Raw genomic sequence first — 24,181 nt, 5'->3', positions numbered from 1 at the left:
TTCCAGACTGCGTCTTGTTACCGATTTCTTAGGGCTTCGAGTGCATGAAGCTCGGATTCTGTCTACATTCTCTTGAGACACACGGGCCTACCCGGCGACTTTTACTTCCTGTTTCCTTGAACGCACTTAACCACTGACGAATTGTTTTGTCTGTAGGCGGGTCAACACCATAGCTACGTCGAAAGTTTCTTTGTACAGTAACAACAGAATTAGTTTCTATGAGCCAAATAACACACTGAGCCTTTTGTTGAGGGGTCGCCATAGCGCGGCAGTCCAGACGACACTGACTGCCTGCCGCAGCCGCTACGTCATTTCAAGGTCAACGCTCCGCAGTGCTGCCAACTGTTGAGAGAAACATTCCCAATTGGTATGAGTAAAACTCTTTGAGCTGCTTGTTTCAAAGGAATTGATCAAATGTTGCTATCTTTTTATAGTTTTAAAAATATTAATTTTTTAAACCCCGGAGTTCTTTTATAGACACCCTGTACGTATAATTTCTGGTCCCATACTACTATAACTCCAACTATCTGTATGTAGAATATAATATAACCTGTAATACACTTTGTATATAACACTTTGTATATAACAGACTTTGCAAAACTGGAGAGGAGAAATAAGGGACACACTTCACTGGATTCTGTCCCGAAGCGGATAAGGGTGTCCCCTATAATTAATAATACGTAAATATTTATGTATAGTGAGTATAGAAAATGCATAGTTAACTTTGCACAGTGCTCTGAATAAGTATAAACGAAATTGCATTCTACATGACAACACTGGTACAGTCATTGGTATGTAGACACATTCCTATACCAAAACATTACATTGGAATGCCACTCATTTAGTGAGCTCATAACGTTTAACATGGTGTTGGGCTCGACATTATTACTCCCCATGTTCAACTTTTGCTTCTAAATACGAGCACGCCGCGTGTTAATAAGCGGTGCTTAAACTCTAGCACAGCGATCATTTATTGGAAATAAACTTTAAAATACAACATTAGACCAGAGCTTCTGAAATGCAATACAAATTATTATATATTAGGTTTATTCCTTGACTGATTTACAAAATTAATATAGGATTTTTTTTAAAATTAGTGCATTATAAACAATATAATATAACTACATTAAGCGTATAATTTTAAAGTATAATATTTTAGACATAACACAGGAAATATTCCATCCCCATCGATTTTCAGGCATCACGAAAAATAAATTATTGTTTTTGTTGCAAACAAAAGTTCTTTTAGGTTTCGTCCGAACTTCCCTGCATTATAACGTGGTAGTAATGAGCAACCTGATTTTAAATTTAATCCCTGAGATGAATAATGATAATTAAAAGAAATATCCATCCTTTAAAAACACGTGAGTTTTACATGCACGTGTGTCAAGTTTACATGCAAAAGGGTGAGGCAGTTGAAGTTAGAAAGAATATTGAGAACATGAATAACAAATTTCTATAAAATGTGTCTCAGAGAAAACAAGAGGGTTGTTCATCTAAATAAAAAAAAAACGTTATTAGCAGAATAAAATAATGATTATATTTAAGTTTAAATTTGTTAAGATTGTTGTGGGACAAACACTCAAAAACATATTTGCCTCTCCTTACGCTCCAATGGAGAGGAACCGTTTTTATTTGGTTTCTTAGGAAACAATATGTCAGATATAATATATTTGGCATGCTGTTATTTTTTATTTTGTCCATAAAAATACTACAAATGACACACACACACACGAACACACACACACACACACACACACACACACACACACACACACACACACACACACACATATTGTACAAAAAAACCACTTATTGTAGATAAGATATTCAACTATTAAATTTTTTATTAAACCAAAATTAGAAATGATTCTTGTGTTGTTAAAATTGAAATTAAAGTATTTATTAAAGATCATAATCTATACAAGGCAGAGATTTTGTATGTAAGCATGACATGTTTTATAAAACTAATACTTATTGCATTAAATCGATCTAAAACTCTCCAGAAACTTCCCCCTTCCTTTTCGTTTGTGTTCTAGATTTTGTTTCTTAAGCTTCAAGTGGTGGCCATAATTCTGGTATTTTACACAGGTTTTGCGCGCTATAAGTTTATTCTTTTTCTGTACCTGACCTTTATAATTATGACATTAAATCCTCATGGAGATAGACTTGGATACTCAAAGAAAACCCAGAGTCACCAAAGTTAAATTGTGACTGCCTCGCCTGCTGCGGCTCCTAATACGTCTTGATACGTTCCTGATTTTTTCAAAATTTTCCATACTGTACCATGCAAATTTTCGTTAACATTCTGTGTATTCTTTTCAAATATTTCTAAAAATTATCTAGATATTAATCTTCGGCATAAAGAGAAGATATACCTTGGAACTGTAGACGTTATGGTAATTCTTATTTCTAGATTTTGCTTAAGAGGATATAATAGGTTATCGTAAGGAAAATGTAGAGAATTTTATCATACCGTCTATAAAAATTCTAAACACAGAAAAAATAAAAAATAAGAATTTTTTAAATATTTTTGTTTTTAACAGCCCCCTTATAAAATGTGGCAGAGAAGACAAAGGTAGTTGCTATCGAAACATGTTATCTTAGCGGAATGGACGCCTGAAATCCGAGGCTATTGTTGCTTCTTTTATTCACAGCTTTTATGTAGCATCGGTACTTGTGCGTAATTGGCATGAAATTTAATGAAGTAATTTATAAAATGTATGTAATTACACTTATAATCGGTTTGCAGAAACAAGTTTGTGCTTATCATTAATAACTTGCTGTGGTGATAATAAGTATTATTACGTATAAAGTTTTTCATGCAATATTATCCAAATATATTGGATCAAACCTCACATTTTCATTATATTGACTTAGTAAAATTAATTTTGTACTGAGTTACTGTAAATAAACATTACTAATTGATGAGTCAAAAAGAGTAACTTGTAATAAGTTCATGATTTTTATTATAATTTAAAACCAATATACACAAGATAGCTACTTATTTGTAGTGAACAAGATGAAATAAACAGTTAGAGAGTGACCGTGAAAGTGATTTCTTATAAATTATGTAGTAAGTAATATAATAGTATTATACAAGCCAACCACTTGGGAACTTTTGGTAGTATCAAATTTACTTCTTCTTCTCTAAGCTACTTTTTGGTTACTAAAATTTGAAATGAAATTTAAGTTAATTAATTAAATTTGACCCGATTCGTCTATTGTGTGAGATCACTATATTGAATAATAATCAAAGTTGGCCCTGCTGCAATGGGAATGTTGTACAATTCGGAAGTAAGGCCTGAACGACTTTTTAGTATAAAATCATAAAATATATAATGGGATAGCTTACTTTCAATAATTTTTGAAGTTTAATAAATTTTAAATTTATTCTCGACGTAATTGAAATACTTTGTTGTGGATAAATAGGTACGGTTTAAAAGAAATATGTCCAGAAATTCTCGGCTAGAATCGTCTTTAGATTATTAACTATTTATCCTGAGTGTCAAGTTGAATTCAAAGTAAGAGAACCATCAAGGTAATGTTTTTATGGAAGGTATGTTTCCACAATAATAAAAACTATTAATGGTTATTATTTATTATAAATAAGAATAATGAGCAAACTCTATTGAGTCAATGAAATCGTTGAGATATGTTTTGTCAGTTAAATATTACCTTTTTGGAGTTAGGAAGTCGAGGAAGGCCTTGAATTATTATAATAATTGTGTTTTCTTATGAGAATAAAAATTGATCAGAAGGAAGTTATTGAAAATTGAACCAACCAACTTGTTTAAGATGGCTTAAATAGCAAACATGTACCAAGTTTTAAGAAACTCGGCTGAAAATAAGGCGTGTAAAATAATTCCAACACACATGCAAATCTAAAAAGCGCCGAAAATTCACTAAAATGCGGTTTAGATGCCAGGATTAGTGTTCATTTCATCTTCCTGTTTCTACGGGTAACTAAATTAGAAATATAAACTAAAATGTGAACTTGAAAACCGTGTTCTGAAATTTCCTTTCTTAATTTGTTCCGTAAAGTTTCGAGGGTAACGCTATCTATACCTGTCAGCACAAGGTATATATCTAAATATTACTTTTTGTTGCAGTACATTCAAAAGGTCTACCTGACTTATGCTTACCACTGCTGCGCTTTTAAATTCCCAGCGAAGCACAACATGCTGGAGCATTATCGTCACCAAGTATGTAGAACATTGTTGATACAACATGAAATAAAAGTATTATGTTACGTTTTATTAAAACGTCTGATTTTACAATACAAGGGATCCGTAAAAGAAGTTTCAAAATGATGTAGTACTTCCCAGTTAATTATAGTGATATATTTTTATACAAATCAGGATAAGAATGAAAGGTAAAAGTGTAACTCGGACATCATAAGTTAAAATACAATAATATTCAGAAGAAGGAAATGTAATACAATGGGATATCTGAAATTAATTTATTATCTGTAAATGTATAAATTATTTTACTCTAGCAAAAGTTTAAATTTTTATTGCATACTTTTATACACTCATATTTTTTGTAACATATAATCAATAGAAGAATTTTTACCGAGCCAGTTTCAATGTTCAGTTCAAATATTTTCAAGAGCTTCAAACATATGTGTTTAAATCTATAGGTCTGAAACTCCATTCTGAATAATGACATGTTATTCTATGTTATATCATTTTATAGGTATCGAATTATATTTATTGGTTTTAAAGTTGCGCCTGAAAGATTGTAAAAAATAGGCTTTTAAGAACATACCATGCTGGCTGGCTTTATGCATAAATTGCTTTCACACATGCTTTAATAATAAACCAAGTTTATAGGAACTGATACTTTCCTTACAGAATTATCTTTTCAGTATAAGCCCAAATTTTCCCACCAACATTACACAGCTTAAATGCATCTTAGCCAATGGAATTTTCTTTTAGCACTAATTTAAAACATGTTTCTATATTTAGAAACGCCAATACTTTAGGAACTGTTTTGCATGATTGTTAATTGATGAATTTTAAAAATAAGGTAATTGTCTTAAGATTATTATACTACTCTGTTCATATTATTGCATAGCAAGTAAACTGGACTATTTGTAGTAGTAAATATAATTGACAATTTCATCTGAAGCTGAACATACTTTAAAACTGCTATAAAGTGACCAGCACCTATTGAAACCTAATCGGTGTATTATTTTGCAGCAATTCCTCCAGAAGTTGGAGAGAGATTGTGAGATGTTAGAGGAGGAGTTGGAAGAAGGTGCAGATCACGGAGAACCACTCGTTAGAAAAGAGAGAAGTTGGGATAATGAGCCCTGGCTAACGGGAAACGATACTGTACAAATATGGGGTCCTCTGCAGACAGCGCCTTCGCCCTTCCTGCAGCCTACAACACCTAGTCTTGGCCCTTTCGGCACCTTCCATCAGAAGGGTGGGTATACTATCATGGTTACAATACTTCTAACACACCTACACTCCTTATAATACGGGGAGTATAGTGAATGTGATGAACAAGAGTATTTTTGATGGTTTAAATATATATATATATATATATATATATATATATATATATATATATATATATATATATATATATATATATAAATAGTTTGACTTTTGAATAACTCAAATACATCGGAAGTATGAAGATAATACTGCTTTGATTTCTAAACAAAATCTAGAAAAATACGAATGTACGATATTCATCCTTATAACAAATGCATGCAACCATTTTTACGGTATTAGAGTGTAACATCACTTATAGATGAATAGTAACGGCATAAGGAAATTGGAATAGACAATTCATTGTATGGATTCTATACGCAGGAGTGACAGTGGGCGTCGGTCGTCGTATCCACAAGATGTGCGGGAACCTGAGCAAGAACTACCAGGAGGTGCTTTGCTCGCCAGCCCCGGATGCCTTCAACCCCTGCGAAGACATCATGGGAAACTGGAGCCTCAGGGTGGCGGTGTGGCTGGTGTCCGTGCTGGCCCTCTTCGGTAACCTCGCCGTAATCTTCGTCCTGCTCTCTTCGAGGTATGTTGCAGTCTTCACAGTAAAATCTAATACATTCTTTAAAACTCATTATTAACCAACCCATGTTTTCGTTTCAGATTTCGCTTGACTGTCCCTAAATTCCTCATCTGTAACCTTGCTCTCGCCGACTTCTGCATGGGCGCGTATCTGCTGCTCATCGCGATTATGGACGCGAGGTCCATCGGTGATTACTTCAACTACGCTATTGACTGGCAAAATGGTAAATAATAAATAATATACTTTTGGCGATTTACTTCAGTATAATAGTGGGGTCATGACCAACCTCAAGCATTACTGAAAAGAGTGATTGAAAGTTTCGTCTTCTGGGCCAATTCCAAATCAATGAATATTCAACACAAATTCCGTGGAGAGTCTCAAATGATATAGGGAGACATGAAGGCCTTTTTCTGGAATACAAGAATTGTATACCTGGCAACGTAATTTTGGTACAAGAACCCTCGTGTTATTCGAAGTCGAAGGAACTATGCGATTCCCTTCATTGGCATTAAAGGCATTTCCTACTGACAGTCGATTTAGTTCATAACAATACGCCTAATACTTTAATTGTATTCTTTACACTTTTCATCCAACAATATTCACCTTAAATAAACGTCTGTTTATATCTCAAACTGATGTTAATTGTTACTGTTACTGATTAATAGTATTATCTTATTATTCAGTAAACTCGTGGCCTAACTTAATTGTTTAGTCGCATATGTTCCGTGTGGAAGCTAAACAGCCCTTTCTATTATAATGTTTGGAGTGACACCATACAATTTTTTTACATTGATACATTAACAAACTAATATAATGTAAAACATACATTATTTATGTTAATTAATCTATTGCAAGATGTGACTCATCTAATAATTTAGAATAAAAGTCAACGAAATCTTAAATTCAAGATATGTAATTTAAATTGCCAATAAATTCCTATTCGATTGGGTATGTGTTTGATTTATTGATTTCCAAGTAGCTGGAATACTCGATGCAATTATACAGATTCAATGCTGCAGCATCGATTTGCCGTGAGGTATTGCTTGTTACATGCTCAACTTCTCTATTGCTAACTTCCTGTATAATGTGACGTCACAAGAACCAACGAGATGTCATCAATAGTCTGTAGAGTTACTACTTGCTAATGCAGCATCGAGCTCTGCAGTGAGGTGTTGCTTGTTACACGCTCGACTTCTCTATTGCTAACTTGCTGTATAATGTGACGTCACAAGAACTAACGAGGTGTCATCAATAGTCTGTAGAGTTACTACTTGCTACTGCAGCATCGAGCTCTGCTGTGAGGTGTTATGTGTTAACCACGTTAAAGTTCTGTATACTTCCTCGCTTCTTGTGTGATGTGACGTCACAGGAACTAACGAGATGTCATCAATAGTCTGTAGAGTTACCACTTGCTAATGCAGCATCGAGCTCTGCAGTGAGGTGTTGCTTGTTACACGCTCAACTTCTCTATTGCTAACTTCCTGTATAGTGTGACGTCACAGTAACTAACGAGATGTCATCAATAGTCTGTAGAGTTATTACTTGCTACTGCAGCATCGAGCTCTGCTGTGAGGTGTTATGTGTTAACCACGTTAAAGTTCTGTATACTTCCTCTATTGCTAACTTCTGTGTAATGTGACGTCACAGGAACTAACGAGATGTCATCAATAGTCTGTAGAGTTACTACTTGCTAATGCAGCATCGAGCTCTGCAGTGAGGTGTTGCTTGTTACATGCTCGACTTCTCTATTGCTAACTTCCTGTATAATGCGACGTAACAGGAACTAACGAGATGTCATCAATTGTCTGTAGAGTTATTACTTGCTACTGCAGCATCGAGCTCTGCTGTGAGGTGTTATGTGTTAACCACGTTAAAGTTCTGTATACTTCCTCGCTTCTTGTATGATGTGACGTCACAGGAACTAACGAGATGTCATCAATAGTCTGTAGAGTTACTACTTGCTAATGCAGCATCGAGCTCTGCAGTGAGATGTTGCTTGTTACATGCTTCTAACATCAGCAGTAGCTGATATTACGTATAATTTGATTTAACGGGAACTAACGAGATGTTATCAATTGTCTGTAGAGTTATTACTTGCTACTGCAGCATCGAGCTCTGCTGTGAGGTGTTATGTGTTAACCACGTTAAAGTTCTGTATACTTCCTCGCTTCTTGTGTGATGTGACGTCACAGGAACTAACGAGATGTCATCAATAGTCTGTAGAGTTACTACTTGCTAATGCAGCATCGAGCTCTGCAGTGAGATGTTGCTTGTTACATGCTTCTAACATCAGCAGTAGCTGATATTACGTATAATTTGATTTAACGGGAACTAATGAGATGTTATCAATTGTCTGTAGAGTTATTACTTGCTACTGCAGCATCGAGCTCTGCTGTGAGGTGTTATGTGTTAACCACGTTAAAGTTCTGTATACTTCCTCGCTTCTTGTGTGATGTGACGTCACAGGAACTAACGAGATGTCATCAATAGTCTGTAGAGTTACTACTTGCTAATGCAGCATCGAGCTCTGCAGTGAGATGTTGCTTGTTACATGCTTCTCTATACTGCTGATATTACGTATAATTTGATTTAACGGGAACTAACGAGATGTTATCAATTGTCTGTAGAGTTATTACTTGCTACTGCAGCATCGAGCTCTGCTGTGCGGTGTTATGTGTTAACCACGTGACGTCACAGGAACTAACGAGATGTCATCAATTGTCTGTAGAGTTATTACTTGCTACTGCAGCATCGAGCTCTGCTGTGAGGTGTTATGTGTTAACCACGTTAAAGTTCTGTATACTTCCTCACTTCTTGTGTGATGTGACGTCATTGGAACTAACGAGATATCATCAATATTCTGTAGAGACGCGGTTGTCATCTGCAACAGTCCCAGTCGTGACTCGAGCTCTGATGGGATCAACGTAAGGCGAATTTCAATGAATGATCCGTGAAAATCAGAAGAGCATTATTTTTGTTTAGTTTTAAAATGCGATTGCGATTTTAATAACTCTGAAAAAGCTCATATGTTTTCTCTTAACAGGTGATTGTTTATTTTTAAGTAGAGAAATTTTATCTATTTTTATCAACATTTTTGCTATTAAAAACATAATCTTTGCTCATTTTCAATTAATTTCTAGAAGTTATTTTAGAAAGAGGTGCGAAAATGCAGACATTTTTTAACACTTCGTAATACTACGTAAATAATACTATTAATATAGAATATTTCATTGCCTCTAAGAGTTCTACATTTTGTTTGCGCCTTTAGAGAAAATATATAGTGTTATTTTCGTAATTTAATATATATGCTTTACTAATGTTCAGTAAGTATTAAACAGAGATGCGAAACCTTCTAATTCATTCGCATCTCGTTCCTAATCACCACCCTCTTCCCTTACATTACAATAACATTTATGATATTTGTAGCACTTCTAGTTCGATTGAATAATATTTCTGACGCCACTTTTGAGTTTGCCTTGCCACGATCAAGAAATTTTTATTTTGGGTGGAGTTGTCTTAGACAGTTGAACCCTCAAAGTTTCTTGGGGCTGACATGGGGCGATAACAATGACAGTGTTTGTTCAAAGTTTCCCTCAAGTTACTGATGCTTTTAATAGCCTGTGAACATTCTGCTTATTATGAACTATAAATATGCGATTGGTTATTCTTATATTATTACTGAACAATGTTAGTAATATTTAAGGTGGAAGCAATATGAATTAAATGAGATAATGTTCAAAATTATAGATAACTTATACAAAAGTAATTAAACGGTTTATTCATTTATCTTAGATAAACTTAATAGATCATTTTTATGGCTTTCGTCCATCAAAAGACAGTTTGATAATTGAACATTGTTATAGAAGTAGAAATATTTTTTTATTTTCTTTTATCGATACCATAGCTAAATTTTTCCACATATACGAATTTGGTCTCGGCCCACTGCCATACAAATCTAATCAAGAGTATCAAGTATTAAATTAAAAAGCCAAAACAAATAAGGATTCTAACGTCCATTTATCTTTGAGCAATATGTATCATTATTACAACCTTTTAGGATGGTTAAAAAATGTCTTCACTAAAGAATTCTCAAGTATATGATCCTAAGTAAATATTGATATTTCTTTACTGATTTATATATGTGATATTAATTTACAAAAATAGCACGGTATAACTATCGAGTGAAATTTAATTTTAGTAAACTGTTAGCTTTTCTGAATGCATTGAGTTTATAAATATAAACCAAATTATAAAATAGCATAAAAAGTAATTTATTATTTTAGTGTCAGTTTATTACAAAAATATAAATCCCTCCATTGCGTAACTTATTAAATACTTTTAAACAAGTCATGTAGTGAGTTGTATACGCCAAATTAATTTAAACAGTAGTGTACTTAGTTAATTTTAAAATATGGACTAATATTAAATCTTGCGTTTAGGAAAATGCTAACTGGAATAAACATATTTTCCAAAAATGATTACGCCTCCTAAAATGTGCTGATATTGCAAATATGCTGAAGCCAGACGCTGCTGTAATACTCGTAGAACCTCAGCGGCACCGCAGTACGCCAGCTGAGCCTAGTTTACGTTATCCACCTTCACGACCGCCCCAGTTATTGTTGGGGTTGTTAGTGATCGTGTTGACAGAGGCGAAGCGTGTTCAGGTTTAATTGGCAATATCATACTCGGCTGGATTTTTACGGTTCATGGCACGTTATACATTTGGCTTTACACATAGTTGTTCAGTGCTTCGAAATAAGTAATAATAATAAAAGTAAAATGTAAAACATACACTAATAATCTAAAACCTATTTTAAATATTTCCCAATGGTATATTGTAAAATAGTAAAGTAACTACATATAATAAATTGACTATAAATAACAATTTGTTGTGAACAACACTTTTTTCCCGGATTCCGGAGTTAGTAAAGCAGTAACGACGTTTGAAGTCTATATGATTCAAAACCCAACTGCCACACTACCAGGAAATACAGTATTTTGGTATCGCCACTTCTCCCACTTCCTTCTTAACATTTAAAGTTAGCACGTTTTCCTTTAAGACTCTGTGTGTTATTTATGAAATGTGGCTTACAATTCCTAGTGCAAGATGGAGGTACCCAAGTTAAAACGATTTAAACATTTATGTATAACGTTTGCACATGACTACATTTGAGTAAAAGCCAGGTCCCATATAACACTATGACGTTCACTGGCATGTAGAACATTCTACCATTACAGTGGCATCCCATTCATAGAGTGTGCTCATAACGCGTAACATGGCGTTGGAGTTGACATTATTACATCCCTTTGTCAACTTATGTTTAGTAGCGAATTTTAAATTACAATTTGTATTTTGAAACTAAATTCCTTGCTTAATATGTTCGTGACTTTCAAATAAATAATACGTAACATAAATATATAAATATTGTTTATAGACTTTTAAGAGTATGTAAGAGACTTTACATTGTCGAAATGAAAGCAGCAGGTACAGCAAGCCGGTATTGGTTCATGTATTACAAAAACATGGTTAGGCTGAAGTACTAAACTAAATCTTACGCTATAATGTATTTTGTAAGTGCGCACTATATACATATATTATATCTAAACGGTAGAAGTGGTTATAAGGTTAGAGTTACAGTTACACTTGCCTAATGTTTTAACCGCCTTCTTTTCTTTGAGAAAGTATAATTCATAAAAAACTATACCTAATTATCTTAGGATCCATGAGAACATTACAACTGGAATAAAAAAATGTGTGAATATTTTTTCAGTAAAATAAATTATCCTGTAATTGAATATAATCCTATAGTCACTGAATCTTTCTTAATTCTATAGCAAGTTCGAAATATCATGGCTGTCCTTTCTCTATCTTGGACCAATAGTTGCACAGTTAGTATATTTTACCACACCTTCACATAAAAACTATTAATCTTCATCCTCATATTGGCTACGGTTGGCAGGTTATCCCAATGTTAGGTACCTATGAGCTGCCAGTTTCCACCCTGTTAGTGGCTGCTGTCTTATAACTTTCACCTTCTGCTTTTCATGTGAAATATGTTGAATAGAGGTTTCTTGCAGTGCAGTTAGTCTGTCAATCTTCACCTTGCCAGTTGCTACTGTACTTAATTTTAAATAATAAACAATTACTGATATATAATAAGACAAAATGTAATTTATTATTCAGTCTTATTTACATTATTAATAGAGTAGTTATATAAAGTGTTTGTTGTAAAGTGTATTTGCTTGCGTGTTAATGCGTATCTGTTATTTTAAATATGTTACGGTATAGTGTGCATCAGAGTAAGAAAGAAATATTACATACCGATATATATATATATATATATATATATATATATATATATATATATATATATATATGACATTATATGACATATATATATATATATATATATATGTCATATATATATATATATATATATATATATATATATATCCGTAATTCAGGCGGATGCTTTTCTATCCTTTTTCTACGATCGTACTCACGCTCATTTACTATACATTTTTCCCAAATATTCTATGAAATGTTTGTTTTACTAATATGTTTTTGTATAAATTAATGTACTGTGACATTTAAGTTTTCTTTATTTTGAAACAAATCAATGTTTGAACTGAACTGAATTAAATATATCATTTAATTGTTGACAGGTAACGGTTGTAGGATGGCAGGTTTCCTGACGGTATTTGCCTGCGAGCTATCAATTTTCACCTTGTCAGTGATCACGGTGGAGCGCTGGTACACCATCACATACGCCATACACTTGAACCGCCGTCTGAGGTTGAGCAGCGCAGTCAGGATCATGGTGGGCGGCTGGGTATACTCTACCGTCATGGCCGCTCTACCCCTACTTGGAGTCAGCAGCTACACCAAGACCAGGTCGGGCTTCAGACACACACATCATAATATGTTAAATATTAAAGTTTCATTGCATTTATTGAAAACGTAGAAAACTTAAATACGTTACCTGTTAAAATGTTGGATATGTTATAAGATTTCCCCAAAGAGCTTCGTATACAATAGAGTTACTATGAAATGAATTACTAATGTACCTGATGACGAATTCATTGAACTCGAAAAGTACATTGTACAAATAATAAAATCTATCAAAAGTGTTAGAAGGTGTATTATTGTATATTAGACATACTATCAATCTTACATATTATGCTATGAAAGAAGTTTGTCATAATATACTGGCATAAATGGTGTACGGAGTAGTAAATATATTGCAAAAGTTACCAAAATTATTCCTTTACACTGCAAAGTCATTGTGTATGTTCATATTGTCTTAATAAGTAAAACCGACAAATGAGAAATACATATTAACTTACCAATTACCTTAACTTAGTTAATTATGAGCAGAATTATACGATGTAAGCGAACAATGTTTTAATAGGAGCATTAAACTAATTGGTCTAGAATATATTACATTGTTAGATTATAAAACCAGTCATAATATGGAAAAAACACAGGAAATTATACACACGAACCAGGAGAGAGAAGTAGTAGGAGGGGGCTAATACACACATTACAGTGGGATTTTAGTTCAGCTAAGTCCCATCACATGTGGGAGAGGTGGAGAGTTGGCTGAGTCCCCACAGCCCCTATGATCATGTTCTAAAGTACATATAGATTTTTCGAGGAACCCTTGTCATGATACCCCTAAGCAGGAGAGACATGAAGCTTAAGCTCGCCGAGAACTATGCGCTGTACAAGTGATCCCGACTGGTACACTGAAATCCTGGCTTAGCAGTTCCATTTCACTGTCAAGCCTGGTAGACTGTATCTTCGAGGAGTAAGTTCCGTAACTCTGCACAGGGCACTGCTCACTCACCAGTCCCTACTTATTGTATTGTTTGTATGTTAATTGTTTACGCGAATTATATTAATAAAACAAATGTGATATAATTCTATAGTTAACATGCTGGATTTGAAATAGCATAATGATCAGTAATGGTGTTGAATCGAGTAAACAATTATGAACTGGAAAAGAGAAAAAGCCAAACAAACTTTGTTTTCCTTACATTACAGGTATTTCATTCTATTATTCTATAAGCAACAACAACGTTGGATACGAGACAAGACAGAGGCACTTGTTCATGCCAGTCACGGAATCGTTTTCCTGAATGCGGATACGAGATATGGGCAGAGATTCATCGCGGTATAGTCCTAAGGGTACAATATGTCAGCAGGGAAATTGTGCTTCACAGATGCAAGTTCTTGCCTGACAAAGCATCAGGCCGTATGGTTGCGTGGCCGCTGTCATCATTTGTTTTCAAGAGGAATTAGATTTACCATCTAATCTAACTGTCCATCGTGTCCGAGTCTGATAACTCACCATAGCAGGAAAAAACGGGCTGATTCGAGACGGCAAGAGCGGTAAAAGCGGTCACACAAGGAATTACGTTATACTTGATCCAGTTTCCCAGTGTAAAAAAAAGTAAAGTAAAAGTAAAGAATGTTTTATTTTACCAGGCAAAGTTAAGGCTAAGAAGCCCTATCTAACACTTAACCTGGGGACCAACGGCTTAAAGATGACTTCCGAACCACCACCAATGGCCGGGTAGGCGGACTGCTTGCAAGGGCAGGATCGCTCAGCGGTCACCTATCCAAGCAGCGGCCACGCTCGACGTTGCCTGATCTGGTTATCTTGCGATAACCGCCGTACCCGCTACACTGCGCCATTGGAGTGTTGTATGGTGGTAAACTAAACCCATATGCAATTTTGGTCAACACTGCAAATATGGTCAGATTTGAAATCTCGAAGTGTCTTTATGGAATTTATACACAAAGACGCAAAAGACATTCTGCAGAAGAAATGAGGTAGAAGATAAGCTGACAAACTCACCAGTCTCTGATCACTCTAGTTGGATCACTGTGTGAGCATATGGAGTTGGAGGATGCTGAAAAAAATAAAGCAGAAAAAGTTATCTGGGTTTATTTGAGACCTTAAACAGGTATTGGGTACTTTCTTGAAGTAAGGAAAGTGACTGAGAAAAAAAAGGATAAAGAACAATCCCAGAGGCATTGTTACGAGGTAATTTATAAAATTCACTTAACGTTTTCATACTTCCGTTTTTTATAACGTACAAAGAAGTCTAATAGACATACAATTTGTAAAATAACAAAAAAATTATTTGGAGTTATGTTAGCAACATTTGGTTATTATTGTGTTGAAACTATTTTTATCACGTTCTTTATAAACTACTACATATTTAAATAAGACTATTTGTTTGAATTATTGTTTTAATATGAAATAATCTATAACATAAATTAAATCGTTGCATTTCAATAATCGGACTACTATTTTCATTGTTTGCATTATTTAATGTGCTTCAGTATGAAATACAGTAAATTATTATCCACAGTGGTTTGAGTAATAATAGTGATAGGATTAGTTCAATAGGTGAAATAGGTTTCCAAATTATGAAATACAGATTTACCCGTTATCAGTTTAAACATTTGAATGTATTGCGCTTGCAACATTTTGTGTATATTTTGCCATACTTGAATTTTAAAATAGCATTAAAATAAAACATGAATTTATTGTCACATTCGCATTACTACCTATATTTAGTATAAAATTTTTCTTAAAATTTGCTACAAAACAACGATATATTAGTATTCGCAATAGTACCAGATAATATCTTAGGGAATTATAATGAAAGAAAAAATATTATTCAATTTTAGATAACAGTTGACACATTACTAGAGTTATCTTATTTAAAACACTGACTCAGTGGTGAACATTTTAGTTACTCCAACATTTCTTCAATATAAATTTTTACAGAAAAAACTATCTTATCATTTTAAATTAAAAATTATGTGTTTCACAAATCATAAGATACATTCGTTTCTTAAGTAAACCTCTATTTCAATAAATGCAACGTTTAAAACTTTTCACTAGTAATAAATTTAACATTATATTTATATTTATTTATTGGTATTGCAGATTTAAAAATCTGTTGTCGTAGTAGTTTTCAAAGTTTTATTGAACGCCTAGGAACTGAAATGATAATGTAATTTGTTGTTCATCAAATCTTATACTCTAGAGCAGTACTGGGGATGGGTGACCGAGAAAGGGAACAAGTTTCATATGCTACAATTTATTGGCGATAAGCACGATCCCGATGTGACGCCAAGACTCAGTTATTTCTCTTTGTTTTGTGCCCAATATCTTAACCTGTTCGCTATTCCTTACTGAGCCCAACCTTCACTGTTAATCATGGCTTTAACTTTTTCCCGTTAATTTATTTATTATGCTTATAAAGCATAAATAATTCCAAACAGTTTTCTTATAAGCAATACTGTTGCTTATCATAAACAGTGTGTATATTATAACAGGTATCTAGGCTTAATATAGCACATTATTCTAAATCTCACCTTCTCTTATATGTAAAGGCATTTGTAATATAAAATCTTATGTTTCTCTAATATTTTTATTTTTATACTGTACATAGGAAGGTTTCATACATCTACTATTTCAGAGAAAGATTGAAAGAAAACGAAGTGGCAGCCTCGATTAGTTAGCTGCAGGACATAAGACTGACTGCGTTCGAACTAACTGAATAGGGCACCTAAAAAGAAAAATTACAATCCAGTTTAGAAAAACTCACAATTTTGTATAGTCATCAATAAACGACTGTTGACTAATTGACAGAGAATGCGTTTTTAGCAATAATTACGAATATCCATGTAGAAGTAACGCCCACACTGGGAAGGTAATGTACAATTGGTTTTTAAATCTATAAAGAGAGTTCATTTTCTTTTTTAATGAAATGAAGTTTAAACTAATAATAATTGACTTATTGTAATAGGGCAAATTCAAATAAATAAAACTTAAAGTATTAAAAATAAAAATACATTTATAGACTAAACCTTTTAATAGGTTTTCACAAGTTCACTTAAAAGTAACAATAGTTGTGTAATTTTAGGATGTATTACTGGAATATGCAACATAAAAAAACAGTTTGTAATATCATCACACATACGTACATTTTTCACTTTATGTAATATAAGAAAGTATGTTCTGTTGTGCAAAACCATTAATCGTGCGTGCGTACATGTTCCAGTATATGTTTGCCTCTGGAGAATCTGAAGGCCCTGGACCTCTCCTACCTGCTGACTCTGGTGCTGTTCAACAGCCTCGCCTTCTCTGTGATCTGCGCCTGCTACGGCCGCATGTACTGTTCCATCCGAGGCGGCCAGGATGCCGCAGCCTCCCTCACCCGCTCTGACCTCACGGTTGCCAAGCGGATGGCGCTTCTAGTCTTCACCGACTTCGCCTGCTGGGCACCCATCGCTTTCTTCGGCATTACTGGTTAGTAGCGAACAAATGTTATAATTAGTTGAATGTAAATCATTTTGAAAATTGTAAGTTACTTAAAATATTATTTAGTGAATTGTGATTTCATTTGAAAGGCGAATCTATTTAGTTCAGCTGCATTTGTTCTGGTACAAATTTCTGATTTGATTTATACGTAACAGCCGGCTTAGATCATTATTACAGACAAGCCAACAAATTGTCTAAACCCAGTGTCTTGATAAATCTAGAATTTTGTTTCTCTATTTATAATGGCAAATATTTCGCCTCATAACTGAGATACATTGGCGTGATCGAGGAACGTTGTTCCTAAATTAGGCAACAACTTTACAGTTGTATCTGAGGAACAGTAAACAGTGCAGGAATTATAAAAGTACATAAATCCAGTGTATTGATAAAATTTGAACTTGAGCTCTATGTAATGGAATTATTTCGACTCGTAACTAGATACATTGACGTAATCGGAGAAGTTATTCCTAATTTATCTAACAACTTTACAGTTGTATTTAACTGAGGAACAGCAGAAAATGTACGAATTCTGGTATATTAATTCTATAATAACAACTGTTTACAGTTTAAATAAGTAAAGAGACCGTTCACGAGATTTCCATTAAGATGCCACGAATACCGCTTACTCAACTCCACTAAATTATAAAAAATACACTTACGCTTACAAATATCTCAGCATCGCTTATGTTTTCCCTGCACAGCTTTTGTACTCCTGTGTATTGAAATTGCTTTAACTTATAAAATATTGGTATAAGAATTGTGGACCCACAGCCAACTTAAAACATTCTGAATGTGCTTCAATCAGTCTTCTACATCCCTCCCCCATATACTAGTTGACATAGAAACCAACCATGGGCTCTTAATATTTTTAGAACTCAAATGACGTTGTTAGAGATGGCGCGTGAGCGGAATGTCTGGAGGATAGTAGCGTTGAGGGAGGGCATTAAATTCTATAAAACGACTAAGAAGGACAAATACCTATGGCTTCATACAACACTCGTAGATCTCTATTTTTTGCCCCAACATGTTCTAGATGACAAAGAGAGATATATGGCATTTTTTTATTGCATCAAGAGTTTGCCCAGGATAAAATTCGATTAGATACTGATAAGAAATAGAATACAATTCAAAGAATAAAATATCTCACGTTAAAATGTAACTAAAAAATTCAAACCTGAAATCATTAGCATTTCAAATACTCAAATTGTATAGGAATAGTTGAGTATCAATTTGTTCATATTCGTAGTTTCTGAATTCATAGATTCACTATGATGACTGAAGATCATTATCCTATATTACGCTAATAGCTTTCTCTGAATCTCAAAACCAACCAACCATATCCATCTACATTCGTTCACGCTTCTAAGTTTTCTCGTTTATTTATCTTCAGTGAACGTTCCACTAAAGTAATTTGATCTAATTAAATACTTAGTTGTTATTTGTGAAAATTTATTTTTTCAGATATATATATATATATATATATATATATATATATATATATATATATATATATATTTAAACTATACAAAAAATTAACTGAACTCATTCCTGGCATCAAATTAATAAAGTTTTACAAAATGAAGGATTTTATTGGAATTTTCTAATACAAAAATTTTGTGCAATCTGTAGCTGTAGTCACATTGATCGTGACTATTCATAGTTATGTTCCAGTTATTTTTGGATCCGTCCATTGACTGATCCAAGAGCAATGTATAACTTCTATGTTTAAAGTTTGTTGTTGACGATGGATTTCAGACATCTTCCATCGTTGTGTCACAAAAATGGTACACTTGTTTAGAATGTATAATACTCATCATGTGTAATAAACTTTAAGGCTTACTGTCACTTGTGGATTACGGACTTGTTATTTTACGGATGTGGAATTCAGTGCGATTGTTTTGTGCAGTGAAATGATTGCACCTGAGGAGGTCTATACTTGAGTTTTAAAACGAGCAACGTTTTCAGTTGTTATTCATGATTTCAGTGAGTTTCATTTTTAAAATTTTCTACATACTTAATCCATACCTTTTTGATACCTGATGATGAGTGTCTTGTATCGGCCCTTATATTTTACCCTCTCATAAAGTTCTGGTTGGAATAATTGAACCTGTGTTCTCTGCTGCAGCTCTTGCCGGGTATCCTCTTATTGATGTGTCCAAGACGAAGATCTTGCTCGTGTTCTTCTACCCTCTGAACTCCTGCGCCAATCCCTACTTGTACGCCCTTCTTACCCAGCAGTATCGCCGGGACCTGTTCGTGCTGCTCAGCAGGCATGGTCTCTGCTCCCGTACCGCTGCCAGGTATAAGGTAAGCCTAGTACTAAACATTGGAATACTTATTATTTTATAATTTCAGTCAAGATTTTAATATTCTTATTTTCTCCGTATTCCTATTATTTAATATTCAATGTATTCATTAACAAATTTTCTATTGGTATTGTGTTCTGTAACTTCATAAGGATCTTGTAATCATAGACATTCTTTTTAAGCTTGTAAACTAAATAGTTGGCCGTAATAGTTAGCAAGAATATTTTTTGAATTTCATAAATATTTCTTCCTTTATAAGAATTTCTACGATCTGCAATTTATATAGTAGTAAAATAAGCTAAGGTTTTTATGACACTTCCCTAGGTTTTTATGATATTCCAAGCACCTCTAGAGTTATACCTGCGCACGTCTTTCCCATCATTGTTGGCCCGCAGCTTTACTTTGATTTCTTAAGTATCGATAGAAGAATATGTAAGAATATCAACCGTTCTTTAGATTTCAAACTTAAAACTTTATCATATAAAAGTTTCTTTTTATTTTTGAACATATGCATTTTCACCTGTTACAAGATAATTAAGAATTAGCTTAAGAAAATCGAGCATTTATACCTACAAACTCGGAGAACACAAATTTATTTAATATTTTAAAACAATTTTTGTACAAATAAATAACCAAATTCATACTAAATGTAATGAAATAATTTTAAAATGTTTTTAAGTGGTAATTATTTGCTTATTATCGGACTACTGAATTACTAGTAATATATGTTACTTACGATATAACTGTTAGTATTATTTTTCTTGTATCCAACAAGCGTTCTTTAATTCTTGTTGCTTTTGTGGGACGCGACTTCATTCACCTGTTACGGATTGCGCGAAATCTGGTTTTTTATATATATGTGAGTTTAGTAAAGAATAATATTTAATATTTAATATTGCTTTAGTCGGAAAATGCAAACATTTAAAATGCTTATTCACTCTTACATGATTCACTAAAGCTTCTCTTTAAAAATATGCTTTCATTATTTTCAAAATATATTTTAAACTAAGAGACCTGAACCTCTTTACTATTATTTATTTGAATTAATAATAGTATGATGTAATAATTTTTTAACATTACGAAGATTTTGAGATGTTACAAATTCTTGAGATTTAACAAAATTTGAACAGGTTTTAGAATATAGAAGAGTAAAGTTTTACTCATATACATACAGAATTGTAGATATAGATAATACTCAAATTCGTCACTTTTCAGATTGGAGAGAAGCCATCGCCTCCACATTACAGTAAAGAGAACGGAATGACTTTGATGACTCCCGGGTCCTAATATTTTATTTATAAATAGAATGATGTCAGAAAAAGTTTGTAGACACATTCTAGAAACAGCATATCCAGCTTCAGACTTTTGTCATTTTGCAATAAAGAATTTGATATTAATTGACTCTTCATTAATTACATGAAAACCTGCTTAATAATAAACTTAATTTTTATGAGCACGGTTGAAAAACCATACTGCATTGACAATGTCATAAACAAGATTTTATTCATAATACTAAGATAGAGAAAATAATACTAGATCAGGGGAAAGTTATACAAATGACATTTTGGGCATTTATTGATGCACATTTTTAAATATAATACTAAAAATGGAGTACACTAAATGGATATTTTTCCATTGTTGAAGAAAAACACAACACAGCTTTTGGTATGATATATATTTATATTAAGCTTTTTATTTATATAATGCAATACGGATATACGTTAAACGCCCTACTAAGTGTAAAATGTGGTCTTTAATGTTATGTAATAGTCTTAGATTACTTAAAAATTTAACAGTTTTGTTATACCTATAGTTGAATATAATCTTCATTAAGATGTTTAGTTTACGTTTGTCTTTGGTAAATTCAAATCTTGGCACCAGTTTATTTATAATGCATTATAATGCTTATTGCAGAATACCATTAAAATATATTACTAATTAATACATGCTAACAAAATGGAAAAGATATTTATACAGAAAAGAAGTACGTTAAAACCTTTATTAACGAACATCCAAAGAAATAACTTAAGGAATAGTTCACTATACATTAATCATTAAAAGAAAATCAATATATTTATAGTTCAAAATTTACAATAAAATATTTGTATTGTAATTGTATTAAAATATCTATAGCTATTTTATAGTTAAGTTTTATTTGTTCGGATCATACAGAATAGGAGGACATCAATAATAAAAGAATTATTACTACATGAAACACAGAAAAGGTTTCCTCGACTGTAGTAAAAACCAGAGTCTGAAAAATATGATGGTGTTATTGTCATGTTTTCATTGACAAAACAATAAGATTAATATTGAATAGTTATTCATTACGATAAATTCAGGAATTCACGGAAATTGTACATGCTATATGAAATAAAAGCGTTCTGTTTACTAGGGAACGGGAGTCATTCATCGAGGTAATGCCCAAGCGACTCAGAGACGGGAGACAATGCCAGAAAGTGTAAACCATCGTGGGTCACTACTGACAACGGTGACCTCTCTCGACTGCCCGACTCGACCCGGCTCTCTAGACATGGTGCCGGAGTGTCCTCTGTCCATACTCTCCAGGGAACACAGTGAGCATGTGCTCAACAAGTGTAGTTCATACCTGTAGTAACAATCACCATCACCGTAGGTCACTATTGACAACAGAGATCTCCCACGACTGCCGGACCCGACCCGGCTCTCTAGACATGGTGCCGGAGTGTCCTCTGTCCATACTCTCCAGGGAACACAGTGAGCATGTGCTCAACAAGTGTAGTTCATACCTGTAGTAACAATCACCATCACCGTAGGTCACTATTGACAACAGTGATCCCCACGACTGCCGGACCCGACCCGGCTCTATAGACATGGTGCCGGAGTGTCCTCTGTCCATACTCTCCAGGGAACACAGTGAGCATGTGCTCAACAATAGTGTAGTTCATACCTGTAGTAACCGACACCATCATGTATTGTGTAGTTTGACCTCACAAAAGATTTGCATAACTTGACTAGTACTGTACACGCGATTGTTGAGTTCTATCCTTGCTCCCTAGGGGTATTGTGAGAACGAATTCATCAAGTATAGTCCATACCTGTATTAGCGAGCACCATCATGTATTTTGTGATTAATTTCAAATCAGAATCTGTATTTTAATTAGGCTTTCATCACTTGAAGGCTGTGTTCTGTCCATAATATCCAGCATATAGTGACGACGAGCTTAGGGAGTGTTGTTCATACCGTCCTGTAGCAGTCAACACCATCATGTATCACGTATAGTGAAATTTGACCTCATGTCGGATTGCTTAATTTGACCATGTTCTTTACACGTTGCGGTATGAGTTCTGTCCATACTCTGCAGGGTAGAGTGAGCACGAGTTTACCAAGTATAGTTCATGTCTGTAGTAGCTAACACCATTATACATAGTGTAATTTGAGCACACATCAGAATAGGATGATTTTGCTAAGATCTTTACACATGAACATGGACTGTGTTCTGTCTACACTCCCCAGGGGTACAATGAGCAATTACTAATAGTAGTTAATATCTGCAATTACCAACACTATAATGTATTTTGTTGCCCGAGCTCACATGTGCCATGATTTTCTTTTCCTATACTCTTGAGGAAGCACAGAGAGCACTGAAAACATGCTTAACAAGTTCAGTTCAAAACATAGTAGCTAATACTATTTTGCATTGTACAATTTGACATCTCATCAGGATCGTATACCAAGACTAAGATCGCCAGGTACGATGCCAGCCTGTGTTCTATCTACGAGTATACCCTCTAGGAAGAACATTGAACACGTTCTCTATAAGTGCAGATCTGTGGTAAACACCAACACCACATACACCAGGATTGTGAAATTTGATCCAGACTGTCTAGATATATTGTCAAGAATTTCCACTCCACGTTTCTAATTACGTATATCAAACTCACGAATATGCGTAAAATCTTTGTATCGTTCTATAAAAAAATAAATATGTGGATAAAAGTACTTTAACCTTGAATTGAGTTTGAAAAAAGTTTATGTATGTAATGTAAACGTACTGACTGTAAATGAAGTACTTATCTGTAGCTTATCCACTGTCTTCCCCTTCCTATAAATGTCACACTATACCAAACTACGTGGTTGTACTATAATAATCATGGTCACTACTTGTTTGTAAATCACCTTTGCAAGAAATACTTGTTGATTTTTATGTTTTGTACATAAGCGCAAATACATGTTATTTTTATATGAAAATGAATATTTGTTATTGATCCTTTTTACAAAAATACACATTTAATATATATTTGACCGGCAAAACGAAGATAACAATTTTATTGAATACTAGCTCTTACCCGCGGCTTCGCACGCAATCTTTAGAACCGAAGTCCTTACTATTACTTAGTAAAAGCAATTATGATGTAATATGATGGGAGTCCTATAAAAATTTTAAAACGAAAGTAGACGTAAATCAGGTAGATATTATTTAAGTTCATAGTAAATATTATCAGAGTTTA

General features: G+C 33.7%; 1 protein-coding gene across 1 annotated transcript in view; it reads left to right on the top strand.

Annotated features, from left to right (window-relative positions):
- LOC124374413 (lutropin-choriogonadotropic hormone receptor-like) overlaps window positions 1-23,921 on the top strand; it is a 123,890-nt gene extending 99,969 nt beyond the window's left edge. Inside the window, exons 12-19 of the mRNA XM_046832631.1 lie at window positions 4,113-4,205; window positions 5,205-5,433; window positions 5,829-6,039; window positions 6,117-6,259; window positions 12,703-12,931; window positions 17,125-17,372; window positions 19,510-19,691; window positions 22,086-23,921. Coding sequence (XP_046688587.1) covers window positions 4,113-4,205; window positions 5,205-5,433; window positions 5,829-6,039; window positions 6,117-6,259; window positions 12,703-12,931; window positions 17,125-17,372; window positions 19,510-19,691; window positions 22,086-22,304 — 1,554 coding nt within the window. The 3' untranslated portion in view covers window positions 22,305-23,921. The remainder of the gene's footprint in view (window positions 1-4,112; window positions 4,206-5,204; window positions 5,434-5,828; window positions 6,040-6,116; window positions 6,260-12,702; window positions 12,932-17,124; window positions 17,373-19,509; window positions 19,692-22,085) is intronic.
- The last annotated feature ends 260 nt before the right edge of the window (window positions 23,922-24,181 follow it).

Source organism: Homalodisca vitripennis, chromosome 1 (assembly GCF_021130785.1).
Source record: "Homalodisca vitripennis isolate AUS2020 chromosome 1, UT_GWSS_2.1, whole genome shotgun sequence".
Lineage (NCBI taxonomy): Eukaryota > Metazoa > Arthropoda > Insecta > Hemiptera > Cicadellidae > Homalodisca > Homalodisca vitripennis.
The sequence above is the reverse complement of the archived record's forward strand: the minus strand, read 5'-3'. Positions and strand labels throughout refer to the sequence as shown.